Source organism: Tachyglossus aculeatus, chromosome 22 (assembly GCF_015852505.1).
Source record: "Tachyglossus aculeatus isolate mTacAcu1 chromosome 22, mTacAcu1.pri, whole genome shotgun sequence".
NCBI classification, from domain to species: domain Eukaryota; kingdom Metazoa; phylum Chordata; class Mammalia; order Monotremata; family Tachyglossidae; genus Tachyglossus; species Tachyglossus aculeatus.
This window is the reverse complement of record NC_052087.1, coordinates 13,943,313-13,959,561: the sequence shown is the minus strand read 5'-3', so window position 1 is coordinate 13,959,561 and position 16,249 is coordinate 13,943,313. Positions and strand designations below refer to the sequence as shown.

Sequence of the window (16,249 nt, the reverse complement as noted above, 5' to 3'; positions counted from 1 at the left end):
CTCCTGTTCATCATCATCATCATCAATCATATTTATTGAGCGCTTACTGTGTGCAGAGCACTGTACTAAGCGCTTGGGAAGTACAAGTTGGCAACATATAGAGACAGTCCCTACCCAATAGTGGGCTCACAGTCTAAAAGGGGGAGACACAGAACAAAACCAAACATATTAACAAAGTAAAATAAATAGAATAGATATGTACAAGTAAAATAAATAGAGTAATAAATATGTACAAACATGTATACATATATCCAGGTGCTGTGGGTAAGGGAAGGAGGTAAGATGTGGGGATGGAGAGGGGGACGAGGGGGAGAGGAAGGAAGGGGATCAGTCTGGGAAGGCCTCCTGGAGGAGGTGAGCTCTCAGCAGGGCCTTGAAGGGAGGAAGAGAGCTAGCTTGGCGGAGGGGCAGAGGGAGTAGGGCATTCCAGGCCCGGGGGAGGACGGGGGCCGGGGGTCGATGGCGGGACAGGCGAGAGCGAGGTACGGTGAGGAGATCAGCGGTGGAGGAGCGGAGGGTGCGGACCGGGCTGTAGAAGGAGAGAAGGGAGGTGAGGTAGGAGGGGGCGAGGTGATGGACAGCCTTGAAGCCCAGGGTGAGGAGTTTCTGCCTGATGTACAGATTGATTGGTAGCCACTGGAGAATTTTGAGGAGGGGAGTAATATGCCCAGAGCATTTCTGGACAAAGACAATCCGGGCAGCAGCATGAAGTATGGATTGAAGTGGGGAGAGACACGAGGATGGGAGATCAGAGAGAAGGCTGATGCAGTAGTCCAGACGGGATAGGATGAGAGCTTGAATGAGCAGGGTAGCAGTTTGGATGGAGAGGAAAGGGCGGATCTTGGCAATGTTGCGGAGCTGAGGCCGGCAGGTTTTGGTGACGGCTTGGATGTGAGGGGTGAATGAGAGAGCGGAGTCGAGGATGACACCAAGGTTGCGGGCTTGTGAGACAGGAAGGATGGTAGTGCCGTCAACAGAGATGGGAAAGTCAGGAAGAGGACAAGGTTTGGGAGGGAAGACAAGGAGCTCAGTCTTCGACATGTTGAGCTTTAGGTGGCGGGCGGACATCCAGATGGAGATGTCCTGAAGGCAGGAGGAGATGCGAGCCTGGAGGAGGGGGAGAGAGCAGGGGCAGAGATGTAGATCTGGGTGTCATCAGCGTAGAGATGATAGTTGAAGCCGTGGGAGTGAATGAGGTCACCAAGGGAGTGAGTGTAGATTGAGAACAGAAGGGGACCAAGCACTGAACCTTGAGGAACCCCCACAGTAAGAGGATGGGAGGGGGAGGAGGAGCCTGCAAAAGAGACTGAGAAAGAACGACCGGAGAGATAAGAAGAGAACCAGGAGAGGACGGAGTCTGTGAAGCCAAGGTCAGATAGCGTGTTGAGGAGAAGGGGGTGGTCCACAGTGTCAAAGGCAGCTGAGAGGTCGAGGAGGATTAGGACAGAATATGAGCCGTTGGATTTGGCAAGCAGGAGGTCATCGGTGACCTTTGAGAGGGCAGTTTCCATGGAATGAAGGGGACGGAAGCCAGATTGGAGGGGGTCGAGGAGAGAGTTGTTGTTGAGGAATTCTAGGCAGCGTGTGTAGACAACTCGTTCAACTCGTTTATCCTACTTCATCATTGTTAACCTGGGGTCAGAGACATATATGAATAATGATAATAATAATATTTATGGTATTAAGTGATTAATACCTTGGGTAAAGCACTTCACTTCTCTGGGCCTCAGTTACCTCAACTATAAACTGGGGATTAAGACTGTGAGCCCCATGTGGGACAGGGACTTTGTCCAACCTGATTACCTTCCATCTACCCCAGCACTTGGAACAGTTACTGGCACATAGTAAGTGCTTAACAAATACCATCATTAGTACTATTAGTATGTGCCAGTTCTAAGCGCTGCGGTGGATACAAGCCAATCAGGTTGAACACAGTCCCTGTCCCAAGTGGGGCTCACAGTCTCAATCCCCATTTTACAGATGAGGTAACTGAGGCACAGAGAAGTGAAATGACTTGCCCAAGCTCACACAGAAGACAAGTGGCAGAGCCAAGGTTAGAAAACATTATCTTCTGTGTCCCAGGCCCAGGCTCTATCCACTACGCCATGCTGCTTCCCATGAATATAGCCAAAAAATACATGTTGGATTTAAATTTCTAATTCAGTTCCGCATTTGCACTGGGTCGTTTTTGCTTGGAAGAACACATGTGGTCAAGTTCCCTTCAATTCAAGGGACACCCTGATAATTGCCCACTAATAAATGCTCAGTAAGTGCACACATCCTGCATGGGAAAAGCTAGTGGCATTCGAGTCGCTGATTTCTAGCCAAGACCAAACAGCTATATTGAATTCTGCAGTTCCAGTTTCCAGACCCTTGCCTCTTCCTTCATTCACTCCGTATTTCAAAAGCAGAGTTGGATCCAGAAGTGGACAGTCAGAGGCCTATTCAGGTAGAAGAAAAGCCCTGAAGGTTGTTTAATGACAACTAAATGCTCGCATACGCGAGGAGCTATTTTGACAATACGCAGGTCTGGTTCTTGCTCACTGAAGCTTACCGGTTTAGGCCTGTAGGAAACTTGTTATATCAGTGGTGCTGTGATTTCAGAAACCTCACGGTACTAAGGTACAGAGCAGAAATTCATTCAATTATATTTCTTGAGTGCTTACTATGTGCAGAGCACTGTACTAAGTGCTTGAATCAGACAAAGGCTGAATTTCGAACTCCACAGAGCGGACAGGAGGCGTTGGTTTCCACAGGGGAGCAGAGTTGCCAACTGCAGGGATGATTTTTACAAGCAGTGCAAATAACAACGGGTGACTATCGAACTGACTTGCTGGCTGATCAAATCAATCAATCAATCAATCAATTGTATTTATTGAGTGCTTACTGTGTGTAGAGCACTGTACTAAGCGCTTGGGAAGTACAAGTTGGCAACATATAGAGACAGTCCCTACCCAACAGTGGGCTCACAGTCTAAAAGATCAAACGTGGTAGAGGCCCGGTATTTCTGGTAGGGAGCAAGGGTGGCTGTTCACACAGGAGCACCTGGCCTGCCTTACGGACCAACTCCACATCCATATTCCCGCTGCTGAAATGAGGTAGTGGCAGTGGCGATAATGCCTCAGGATTTCTCTTGCCATGACCCTGCTGCCATTCCCACAGGTATTTGTGGACATCAAAGTACTTTTATGGGCTTTTACGGACATGACCAACTTTATTTCATCTTTACAGACCGTCCTCACCCAACTTATTAACAGCTGGCAACCCTGCAGGGGGAAATTCCCAACTCTGCCCCTTGCCCTTCCCAGTCTACCACCTGGATATAAAAACCAGACTATGGTTTCACTGTGCTCTAGAGTGGCCATTCACCTGAATTTATAGTTTGGTTTTTGGTTGGTCTGTCCCCTGTTTGGTAAGGCCATGGCAGTACTATGCCTTTAATTCTGGTGTTTCTATTTTGAGCACCCAGCTTCTGTCATCTTTGACTCCTGCCGTTGAATGCTGCTTCTTGGAAGTGGTCTGCTGGGACAGGGGCCTGGGAAGGGAACACAATGGCTTCGGAGCAAGGAGGTTGAGGGGATCAGGGGCTCAAACTACAGCATGCTGCAGATGATGGTGACACTTACGTCATTTGGAACATCCATATCCAGTCAGTGAAACTGGGTAGCCAGAAAATGCACAGAACAACCTGCGCTTCTGGGTGTCCAGTATCCTCGAGCCCTGCCAGGCCTTACTAGCCCAGAGCCTTAGATCACTTTGCATCATTATATCGTGGCTTTATCATTCCCATCTCTCTTTGAATCCAAGGGACATAAGCTCACGATGTTAAAATGGTGGAGGCAGACCATATCTCCAGTTAGCTCTGAGTACTGTATATCTGATTTTCTTGGAAGCAGGGATCTCTAATCGAGAGGCCTAAAGTACAGTAACAAGTGGGAAAGCTTGCCAAAGGAATTCACTCGGACATCTCCCTCTCCAATCAAAGTGCCTTTTAAAAAAATGGAATGGAGAGGTACTCATGTATGACAGAGAAAATGGATGACATTTGGCACATGACAAGAGAAAATCTAAGAATTTCTGCACTAGGGAAAGGGAATGTCTGAAATAATCCAGATCTGCTTGGCATAGGATCTGCTTAAGATCTTTTGGGAAAGTTTTTAGACTATTTAGTCTTTCACCTTTCAACATAAAAAACCCATCCATGTCTGCATGCTATCATTTCCTTTGCAAGCAACAGAGGTGAAAATGAATGTTATTTCTACATGATAAATGCTGTGCTGGAAGAGGGAAATTCACGGTTAACTCGTTTCTTTTTTTGTATATTTCTAATTGAAAATGCGATAAGTTCAGAATAGGAGAGATGAATAATCTAAAGAGAATGGTTGTTTCAAAATGTGTTGATCACATCAGTTACAAATGTAATGGCTGTGTGCTAGTTTTGTCTTCTCTGAGAGAGATCTGTAATGTACAAGCATTTCGTGATGTTTATTATCAAGAGACTACTTGGGCAGACTGATAGGTATGTTGAGGATACAGAAAGAAATGTTGAGCTGAAGGAAAAAGGAGCACATAAAACATAGAATCCAGGGAGAGAACTAAATGATCTGTAAAAGCCTTATGTAACTAACATAGCCAAAGATTCCATCGAAGTTGGCACTATAACTTTCTGTGCTAGTCAATTTAACAAAAAGCTGATTGTTAAATTGCAGAAAGTTTCTCCTGAAAACTTTTCTGGATTAAAAATATATTTTCTGAAGGATGAAATGATTGGGGAAATGGCTTTTAGAGGACAATTATAGACTCTAAATTCAGAATTTTCTCTGTGACAGTTGTGCCATTTATCTGCTTACCTGAATTACTTACCTTTAATTTCATTCATTCATTCATTCGTATTTATTGAGCGCTTACTGTGTGCAGAGCACTGTACGAAGCAATTGGGAAGTCCAAGTTGGCAACATATAGAGACGGTCCCTACTCAACAGCGGGCTCACAGTCTAGAAGGGGGAGACAGACAACAAAACAAAACATATTAACAAAATAAAATAAATAGAATAAATATGTACAAGTAAAATAAATAAATAGTGTAATAAATGTGTACAAACATATATACATATATACAGGTGCTGTGGGGAGGGGAAGGAGGTAAGGTGAGGGGGAAGAGGAGGGGGAGAGAAAGGAGGGGGCTCAGTCTGGGAAGGCCTCCTGGAGGAGGTGAGCTCTCAGTAGGGCCTTGAAGGGAGGAAGAGAGCTAGCTTGGCGGATGGGCGGAGGGAGGGCATTCCAGGCCAGGGGGAGGACATGGGCCGGGGGTCGACGGCAGGACAGGCGAGAATGAGGCACAGTGAGGAGGTTAGCAGCAGAGGAGCGGAGGGTGTGGGCTGGGCTGGAGAAGGAGAGAAGGGAGGTGAGGTAGGAGGGGGCGAGGGGATGGACAGCCTTGAAGCCGAGAGTGAGGAGTTTTTGCCTGATGCGTTAATTTCAGATATCTATGTCTAGTCGAAATAAAATCTGAAGAGCCAAACATCTGCATATTTTTCCCAGTGTTTACAAGAATGCTCTGCACAAAGTAAATGCTTAATAAATGCCATTACTACTACTTCTAGTACTAGTACCATTATTAGTCATTCAGTATTTTCAATGGGAGACTCTCTCCATCAACAGTATTTATTGAGAGTTTACTCTGTGAGGAGCCCTTGCTGATCACTTAGGAGAGTACAATAAAATAACTATATAGAGCCCTATCCTCAAGGGGGTTACAGTCTAGTGGGGGAACTGCCTCAATCCTTTTAAATGGAAGAGTTTTACCATATTAGCTCTAGTTTATGAGAAATTTTCACTTTCCTTTTCATCTCTTCGGTTGCCCTTCTCTGTAACATCTCCAGCTTCATTTTGTGCTTCTTAAATCATGGTAACTATAATGGTAGGTATTTTTCCAGTTGCAGACATGATATGATTCTAGGTAGTGTCTTTTGCTTTCTTTTTAACCCCTATTCATAAGAAGCCTAGCATTTGATTGGCCCTTTTAACTACTATCAGACATTGGGCTAATGATAAGAAACAGTCAACAATCTCATTCCTGAATCATTAGCAGCCATATTTATTGAGGACCTACTGTGTCTCTGATCTTCAAGAGCATACAGAGAAGACAGATGCAAACAAATTGTCAAATATCAATCATTGCCTTTACTAAGTGCGAAGCGCAGCTGGGAGAGCACGATACAACATAATTAAGAGACAGGCTTCCTGCCCATAATGAGCTAACAGTCCAAATATGCAATCTGTAAGTGAATCAGGTAAATATGGGGAAAAAATTATTAAATAAAGAAACGTATCTATTAAAATTAAGGTAGATGCTAAGTTTGTATATTTGTATTGGGTTAGACTTCTTGGAAGAGGGGATTTTTTAAGGAGGATTTTGAAGGTGGAGACAATAATGATAATAATGAAAAGAATTGTGGTATTTGTTAATCAGTCAATGGTATTTATTGAGTGTTTACTGTGCATGGAGCTGTACTAAGCACTGGGATAGACAGAATATAAGCAGGTCCCACATGGGGCTCACAGTCTAAGAAGGAGAAAGAACAGGTATTGAATCCCCATTTTGCAGATGAAGGAACTGAGGCACACAGAAATTAAGTGACTTGGCCATCATTACATAGCAGACAAGTGGCAGAGCTGGGATTAAACTCAGGTACTCTGACTCCCAAGCTCATGCTCTTTCCATTAGGCCATGCTGCTTCTACGGGCATGGCTTGGCATACTGGATAAGGGAGAGAAGTAGGAAAGGCATGAGTAATGGGTAAGCAGCAGGGGATTACAAATTATTTATTGTTAGAACACTACGTTGAAAGGAGCAAAGAATGTAAGTTGTTTATTTGTATTGATGTCTCTCTCCCCCACCCCTTTAAACTGTAAACTTATTGTGGTCAGGGACTGTGTCTGTTTATTGTTGTATTGTACTCTCCCAAGAGTACAGTACACCGTACTGTGTACAGTGCTCTGCACACAGTTAGTGCTCAATAAATATGACTGACAATGAATGACTATTATGGAAGAAGATGTCATGGAGAGAAGGGGAAAGCAGATGTTAGAGAGTTTTAGAGTCAATGATTAGAACTTTTTTGTTATACAAGAAGAAATGGGGAGCCATCGGGAATTTTTGAACAAGGGAGAGATGTTATCCAACTGATATCTTAATAATGTATTGTGTGTAACGGTTGGTACCATAGGCTGAGGGGAAAGAGGCCTGATTCATGGAGACTACTGCATCAGCCTCCTTGCTAATCTCCCTGTACCATGTATTTTCTCTCTACAGTCCACATTTCACTCTTCTGCCCAGATCATTTTCTGAGAAACTGCTCAGTCTGTATCTTCCCACTTCTCAAAAACCTGATCTGATTGCCCATTCACTTCCACATCAAATGGAAACTCTTTGCCATCGGCTTTAAGGCACTCAAGTACTCTGTCTTAACTTACCTGTCTGATCTACTGCAACCCAAAATGCACACTCCACTCCTCTAACACCAACTTCCTCTCTGAATCTCAATCTCATCTATCTTACCATCAATCCCTAATCATATTCTCCTTCTGGCATGGAGCTAACCTTACCCCCCGCCCCCCAACTTCATATCCACATACATATCCATATTCTGCTGGGTCCGTGGGAGTCTGGGGGGTGGTACACTGTGCCCGGCCGGGCTGGGGACCGAAGAGGCTCAGCTGAGAAGGCGAGGGAGGGCAGGGCACTATTTTTGGCACTTCTCCAGGATTGCTTCAAGGAAGTGCCCAGGGGCAGTCCTTGCCCCTTTGGTTTTCAGGTCAAACTGCTAAGCATTTAGATCATGAGGAAATTTACTTTCACTTAGGGTATCCTTTCTGGATCCCATCCACCCCCACCCTTCTTTTTTTTTTTTTAATGGTTTTGTTAAGCACTTACTATGTGCTGGGTACTGTACTAAGTACTGGGGTAGATACGAGCTCATCAGGTTGGACACAGATCATTTAATTCTATTTGTTCTGATGATTTTGACACCTGTCTACATGGTTTGTTGTCTGTCTCCCCTTCTAGACTGTGGAGCCCATTGTTGGGTAGGGACCATCTCTATATGTTGCCGACTTGTACTTCCCAAGCGCTTAGTACAGTGCTCTGCACACAGTAAGCGCTCAATAAATACGATTGAATGAATGAGTGAATGAATCCAACAGTCCATCACTAACCTCACGTTCAAAACCCTCCTAAAATCACATCTCCTCCAAGAGGCCTTCCCAGACTAAAGCCTCTGCACCCCAATCTATACCTTGTAAGAACTTTGATACCCTATCCCCAAAGCACTAATGTACATATCCTTAATAAGCTATGATTCCCCCATCTGCAATTTCTTTTAATGTCTGTCTTCCCCTGTAGATTGTAAGCTCCTTGTGGGCAGTGATTGAAGCTACCAACTCCACTGCTTTGTATTTTCCCAAATTTTCCCAAATGTACAGTGCTCTGCCAACAGTAAAAATAACAATAATGATGGCATTTGTTAAGCGCTTACTATGTGCAAAGCACTGTTCTAAGCACTGGAGGGAATACAAGGTGATCAGGTTGTCCCACGTGGGGCTCACAGTCTTAATCCCCATTTTACTGATGAGGCAACTGAGGCTCAGAGAAGTTAAGTGACTTGCCCAAGGTCACACAGCAGACTTGTGGCAGAGTTGGGATTAGAACCCATGACCTGTGACTCCCAAGCCCGGGCTCTTTCCACTGAGCCACGCTGCTTCTCTCAATATTGAGTAAACCCTCACTACATACCACTGATTGATTGATACATTAACTATGAAGTCATAAGGATTTGTACCATGTGTAATAACAGAGATGAAGAGGAAATGGCAAATCTGTGAAATATTATAGAGATGAATTGGCACAATTTGGAGTCAGATTGTACATGGAAGTTAAATGACTGAAAGGAGTCCAAGATTAATTAATTAATGATGGTATTTGTTAAGCACTTACTATGTGCCAAGCCCTGTTCTAAGCGCTGGGGTAGATAAAAGGTTATCAGGTTGTCCCACGTGGGGCTCACAGTCTCAATCCCCATTTTCCAGATGAGGGAACTGAGGAACAGTGAAGTGACTTGCCCAAAGTCACACAGTTGACAAGTGACGGAGCCTGGATTCGAACCCACGACCAAAGATGACACCAAATCTATGAGCTTCTGGGAAGGGGAGGGTGGTGCTGGTGTTGACAGTGATGGGCAACGTAGGAAGGGTTAATAGGGAAGAAGGTAAGCTCAGCTTTTGACATATTGAGCAAAGGTTCCTGAACATCATCCAGGTGGAGATGTCTTTTAGACTGTGAGCCCACTGTTGGGTAGGGACTGTCTCTATATGTTACCAACTTGTACTTCCCAAGCGCTTAGTACAGTGCTCTGCACACAGTAAGTGCTCAATAAATACGATTGATGATGATGATGATTGTAAAGAAGGTGGAGATGTAGAGTTGGGAATTATAATTAAAGTGATGGTATATGAAACGATACGAGCAGATGAACTCCAAGAGAGAACTGGTATGAAGTAGATACCCAAAACTAAAGCTTGTGGGCATCATCAGTTAAAGAGTCAGGAGAGAACCAAACATCAGAAAACAAAACAAAAACAACAGCAAAAAAAGCTGAGGGCAGGCTGAAACATAGGACGAGAACTAGTATCATTTTCTATATGAACTGTACTTCATATTTGAAGATTCCACCGACGTTGTTGCCTCCAAACTGTTCCGCATAAGGATAAAAGAAGAGATTTGTGACTAGTAGTACTTTTCATGCTGTGCTTGTGTGGAAACTGACCTTACTTTGCTGCTTTAGGTGTTGCCTGTAGAGTTGGTTTCTGTTGCCAACTCTGCCTCTTCACTTCTCTTGCTCAAAAAACCACTCCAACCCTGAGGCTAGGTGGCTCTTTCCACTCCTGTTGCCCAGGATTCCCCGGCTGCTTTGTCCCAGAATGGGTAAACACCGAGGAATGCAGGAGAATTTCAAATGTTTTGCAATTAAAGCTGTGCATTCCTGAAGATTTACATGCTCAGTTCAGTATTCTGAAAGCAGTAAGCACACAATAATTGATTAATATCTTAATGGCAGTCAAATCAGTTTACCTTTGCTGAATTTCACGTCTGTCTCCTACTCAAGACGGCAAACCTCCTGGTTTTACCAAGGGTTTTCCTAGTGACATCCAAATACGTGATTTATTTAGCCGGTCCAACCCAGAAGTGTCAAAGCACTGATGAATCTGTGCAATCTCAGGCTGAGGGGAGCTGTCAAACTGCTTGGTTTTCTCCAGCCATGGAGCTGTTGCTATGGGAACCTGGAGGTTCAGGCTGCAAACCTCTTAAAGCTGAAAGAGAAATATTCTCAGAAGAATAATATACTATGCTAGACATATGGCTACAGAATGTCTCTTACATGATGAAAGAAAAAGTCCTTTTTTCTGCAATTGTAATTTGGGTTTCCGAGACACTACTACCTGGGCAACACTCACTCTCCTCTTGGCAATATTTGGATTTCGCTGTAAACACCTTCACGGAAAGTATTTGCTTATTGTACCACAGACTGCGGCAGCCTCTAGGGTCTTTGCAGTAGGAGGCACAAAAATTCAAAATGGAGTAAAAAAATAATTCCTGTGGATTTAAAGTTAAAAAAGAATATTTGGGAGGCGGGCTTGAATCTTAAACAATCTGGAGTGGCCCCTGTTGGCACTCAAGAACGTCAGGCACCCCTTTGTCAACCCCTAATCTCTCCTCACACAGTACTGGACAGGGGAAAGGCAGTTGAAAAGCAGACTAGCCACTATAAAAATCGGACCCATGGCCACCTCAGCTGAGAGGAATGGAGCTATACAACAATATAGAGTTGTATAGATACTAGATGCAACTATATATACCTCTATATAGAGAAGCAGCATGGCTCACTGAAAAGAACACAGGCCTGGGAATCAGAGGTCATGAGTTCTAATCCCGGCTCCACCACTTGTCAGCTCTATGACTTTGGGCAAGTCACTTAACACCTCTGGGCCTCAGTTATCTCATCTGTAAAATGGGGATTAAGGCTGTGAGCCCCGCGTGGGACAACCTGATTACCTTGTATCCACCAAAGTGCTGGCACATAGTAAGCGTTTAATAAATGCCATCATTATTATTATTATTGCAACCCCTTGAATGATGCCAAAAGTCATGGATTTTGACTCATTCGTAGACAAGCTCTCCATGGAGGACTGACTTAAAAAAAAAAAAGGCACTAAAGTAAAAATTAGTTGTGAGCCTTGGAACTTCGTAGATTCTTGATAGGGATAGAGCTAGGGAAGCTATACTTTTTTGCTTTGTGGTGGCCAACTCCTATCTTGATACCTTTACTACATTTTATCACCCTCTCCCTCCCTCTGACCCCCATCCCACCTTTTCAAAGCATTACTTCCCTAGCCTCCGTCTCCTACCTTTCACTATCTAATGGCTCCTTAGCCACGTTTTTCAAACATGCTCACATCTCCCACACTAAAATGCCTTTGTTCAATAAATCAATCAATCAATCATATTTATCAAGGGCTTACTGTTTGCAGATCACTGAGAGAGCACACTATAACAAAGTTGGTAGATATGTTCCCTGCTCACAACAAGATTAAGTCTAGAGGAGGAAACAGACATTAATATAAATAAATAAATGCATAAATAAATTCTGGCTATGTACATGAGTGCTGTGAGCCTGAAGGAGTGAATAAAGGGTACAAACTCAATAATAATAATAATAATGGCATTTATTAAGCGCTTACTATGTGCAAAGCATTGCACTAAGCGCTGGAAGTGTAAGGGCAATGCACAAGGGATTGGAGAAGAGGAAATGAGGCTGAGTCAGGTAAGGCCACTTGGTGAAGATATGCTTTTAATAAGGTTTGGAAGGTGGGGAGAGTGAATGTCTGTCAGATATGAAGGGGGAGGGTGTTTCAGGCCAGCGGCCAGATGAGGGTGAAGGGTTGGCAGTGAGATAGATGGGATTGTGGTACAGTGAATAGGTTGGCATTAGAGGAGCAAAGTGTGCAGGTTGGGTTCTAGTAAGAAATCAGAGAGGTAAGGTAGGAGTAGACAAGCTGATCGAATGTTTTAAAGCCTCCCTTTAGTTTTGGCTCCATTTTCCTCCTCCCATTCCCACCCAAACTCCTAGAATGAGTTATAAACACCTGCTGCCCCCACCTCCTCTCCGAATCCAATGGTCTCTAGTCCATCCTGATCTTTGTTGAACTCTCAAGTGCCTTTGACCCTCTGGATCAATTCTCACTCCTGGTAATGCTGTCTAATCTACGTTCACTGACTCTACTCTCTCCTGGATTTCTGTCTCTTATTTTCTCAGTCTCCTTTTCTGGCTCCTTTTCCTCTTCTCATCTCTGTGAGTGTCCCTCCATGCTCTGCTCCGGATCCCATATTCCTCTCAATTTATACTCACTCATTACTCCTATGGCTTCAGCTTTCATCTCTATGTATAAGAGTGGGAAAATGTCTGAGAAATGTTTTAGAAAAATGACCCAAGCATCAGAGTTACGTATGGATTGGGTGTTCTCCAAAAGGTCAACCATGTCTTGGTGTCCCCCTGGGATTTCACTCATGGCCTGACAGCTGTTGTCAACTTTTGGAACTGGCTTTGTTGAACCTTCCGTCCAACAGGCTCCTCTGGCAGTTTATGGAGAGGAGATATGCTTAGAAGCAGCTCTAACTCTCCTCAGGGATTAAAGGTTGCTTAGCCTCTGGCCATCTCTGGTTTTGTGAAGACCCTTTAGCTTCAGAATCAGGGAATACTTATTTCCCTCTATTCATATCTAATTCCACATTGGGACTCTAGGGAAATACAAAGGACCTTAGTTTTTAAGGGAGTTTTCCTTAAGAAAAAGTGAACTCTGATATTTTTTTCCTATCCGTGTATTAATTGGGTTAAGCCAACCATAACCTGTCACTTTTACAAGGCCCTTAGCATTTATTTAAAGTCATTTCATAATTACCAGAGTTCCAGAGATTCTTCTGATTGGAATAAGGTCCTCCCGGGTGCTTATCTAGAAGAGAGATCAAATTTTTATAATCAATTAATCAATGGCATTTGTTGAGCATTTACTACGTGCAAAACTCTGTCCTAAACGATTACGAAAGTATATTTCAACAGTGTTGATGGGGATGATCCCTGCCCACAAAAACCTTACAGTCTACAGTAAGCATATTCTAAATCACAGATCTATGGAAACACTGAATTTAGAAAATTAGCCTTCCAGATTTTTTATTCCTCTTTCAGTTCTGTGTTTTCCAGTAAGCCCAAGTAACTAATAATTGTTGTTCTTCCAGGTTTGAACTCATTCATGCTCATTATCTAGAATTACCTAAGTTTGGAGAGCTCATAGAATAACCTGCAAGTCGGCCATTCCAGATCATTGGACAGTCAGGTCTCCTAGAATGTAGGGTTATATTCTTGACAAACCCTTCAATACGGAAAACTCGAGTTATATTTATTCCATATATGCTGCTTTGTTCATGTACATCGCCATTCCCTCCGATAGTGCACGGATAGATTTGGACACAGAATACTGTCAGGACAACATTCCCTAATTTGACCACCAGATTCTGTCCAAAATTTATAATAAAAATACACTTTCTTCTGGACTCCTACTGATCCATTCCACTATCCCAAATCTTCTCATTCAGAAGGAATTTCCTTACATGTAACTCAATTCCCCCATTCTCTACTACAATTCAAGTAGTAGTAGTAGTAGTAGTAGTATCAGCAGCAGCAGTAGTAGTTGTAGAAGTAGCAGCAGTGTGGCTCAATGGAAAGAGCCCAGGCTTGGGAGTCAGAGGTCGTGGGTTCTAATCCCGGCTCCACCACTTGTCTGCTCTGTGACCTTGGGCAAGTCACTTGACTTCTCTGTGCCTCGGTTACCTCATCTGTAAAATGGGGATGAAGACTGTGAGCCCCACGTGGGACAACCTGATTACCTTGTATCTACCCTAGTGCTTAGTGTTTGGCACATAGTAAGCACTTAACAAATACCATCATTATTATTATTGATTAGCAGCAGCAGTAGGAGAAATAGCCAATATGTAGCACCTACTAAGAATAATGCATCGTACTAAATGATTGGGAAATATACAACATGCAAGTGATATGGGAGTCTACAGGAGTTCACACTCTAATGGGGGAGACAGACATAAAAGTACCAACAGATTGATAAAAATAAAAAAAATTGGACGTACACTTGAATAAACACTTCTTCATAAGTGAAGGCCTGTGGTGGCTCAGAGGAAAAGTAACAGCCTTGAAAGGCTGGAGGCCTTTCATCCCCTCTTTGGTATGAGAGTTAAAAAAAAAAGATTGTAAATACCCAGGAGCGTTTAGATCACCTAAGAGTGCGGAGATAAAATTTTCAACTTGTACTTCCCAAGCGCTTAGTACAGTGCTCTGCACACAGTAAGCGCTCAATAAATACGATTGATTGATTGATTGATTGATTGATGAGTTTATTTAAGTCAATTTCCTTTCTTTCTGTTCTTGGAAGACAGTGCCCTCCTTAGAACAGCTCTTCATTGTCCCACTTGAGATGGAAGCGGCTGGAAATCCAGGTTTTACATGCTTATCGTTTTGCCATTTCAGATGCTGCACAACAAACACGTCATGGTCCGTGTGGGAGGAGGCTGGGAGACTTTTGCAGGGTATTTGCTGAAACACGACCCTTGTCGAATGCTGCAGATCTCCCGCGTGGATGGCAAAACCTCTCCCATCCAGAATAAATCACCAACACTCAAGGACATGAGCCCAGATAATTACCTGGTGGTCTCTGCTCACTACAAAACTAAGAAGGAGATAAAGTGAGACTCTGTTATTTTGAGTGGTCCTGCATAGAGGTCTTAATTCCCTTCACCAACGTAGTCAGTTCAGTTCATGTGTTTTGACAGGACACTTGAACATTTAACACCTCCAGAAAATGGCAATATCTGCGAAGGATCTTGAGATCATAGCACTATTTATTTCTAATGCTCTTGTAGAAAACGGCCAATTAGCTGACTTACTAAATGAAATCGAAATTACGGTGCAAACATTTTTATCCAAATCATTATTTTTTAAAATTTGGACATTCTTTTTAGTTTAAAGGCTCTGTTCCATTTAAAGATAAATATATCCCAGGCTGCCAGTTTAGTCGAAAAACCCACTGTTTTGAGTACTCAACTTTGTTAGACAGGGGAAAGCATGCATGTAGATTTTGTAGACCAATCAATGGAAAATATCTGCTTCATTTCCTACAGAATTCTAGATTTTTTTTCATGGTAGAAATTTAAGTTTGAAAAATAAAAAATGAGTATGATAATCATATTTTACTAAAACCACAGAAACAAACCTGTACAGATAGTACAGATAGTATTTGCAACAATTGAAATTCCACAGAAGTGTACTTTCATTTAGAAGAATGCCTTAAAGATAATTTCTCAATCGGGGTACTTATGGAAGCAATCATATATAGCCTCAAAGGATTTGCTTGTGAACTGTTTCACGCATTCCTAAAAGCTCAGCCATGTATCACCTAGTTTGGTTCGATGCACAAGTTTAATATCTTATGCATTTGTTTATATTTTAACGATAAATTGTACAGTCCAGCTTTCATTTGACTTCATGTAATATTGAAACATTTTCTTTTTGGAGTTTGTTTTTAGAGTTAATCCTACTTTGCTATGCTGTGTAGTGAAGTACGTTCACCGTGTTAACGATGTTCTGGATTTCTGTATACCCTTGTATACTGGGACGTGGCTTTTTGCTAATAAAAATAGCAAATTATATGTCATAACTATTCAAGAATTAAAAGCTTTCCAAACCGAGGCATGCGTTTGGGTTGTGGTTCATTTGAAATAATAGCACACTGACTTTATTCTCTGCCTGTGCGAGGGAAAGGCCGGACTCCAGTCAGCATCTCAAGATGTTAGCATAGGGGAGGGAAGCACTTGTGAGGCAGTGTGGCCTAGTGAAAAAAGCATAGGTCTGAAAATCAAGAGGATTAGGGTTTTAAACCAGGATTTGGGTTCTAATCCTGACTCTGTCTCTTGCCTGCCATGCAACTTGGGAGAAGTTACCTAGTTTCTCTGTGCTTCAGTTCCTTTATCTGCAAAATGGGGATTAAATTCCCGCTCCCTCATCTCCTTAGACTGTAAGATCATTGTGAGCAGGGAATGTGCCTGCTAATTTTGTTATATCATACCCTC

General features: G+C 43.0%; 1 protein-coding gene across 2 annotated transcripts in view; it reads left to right on the top strand.

Moving 5' to 3' along the window:
• The window catches only part of GAS2 (growth arrest specific 2), a 123,085-nt gene extending 107,222 nt beyond the window's left edge, over positions 1-15,863 (top strand). For both annotated transcript variants that reach the window (XM_038765018.1, XM_038765019.1), the window contains one exon: positions 14,652-15,863. In XM_038765018.1, coding sequence (XP_038620946.1) covers positions 14,652-14,870 — 219 coding nt within the window. In that variant the 3' untranslated portion in view covers positions 14,871-15,863. The remainder of the gene's footprint in view (positions 1-14,651) is intronic.
• Positions 15,864-16,249: the final 386 nt, after the last annotated feature.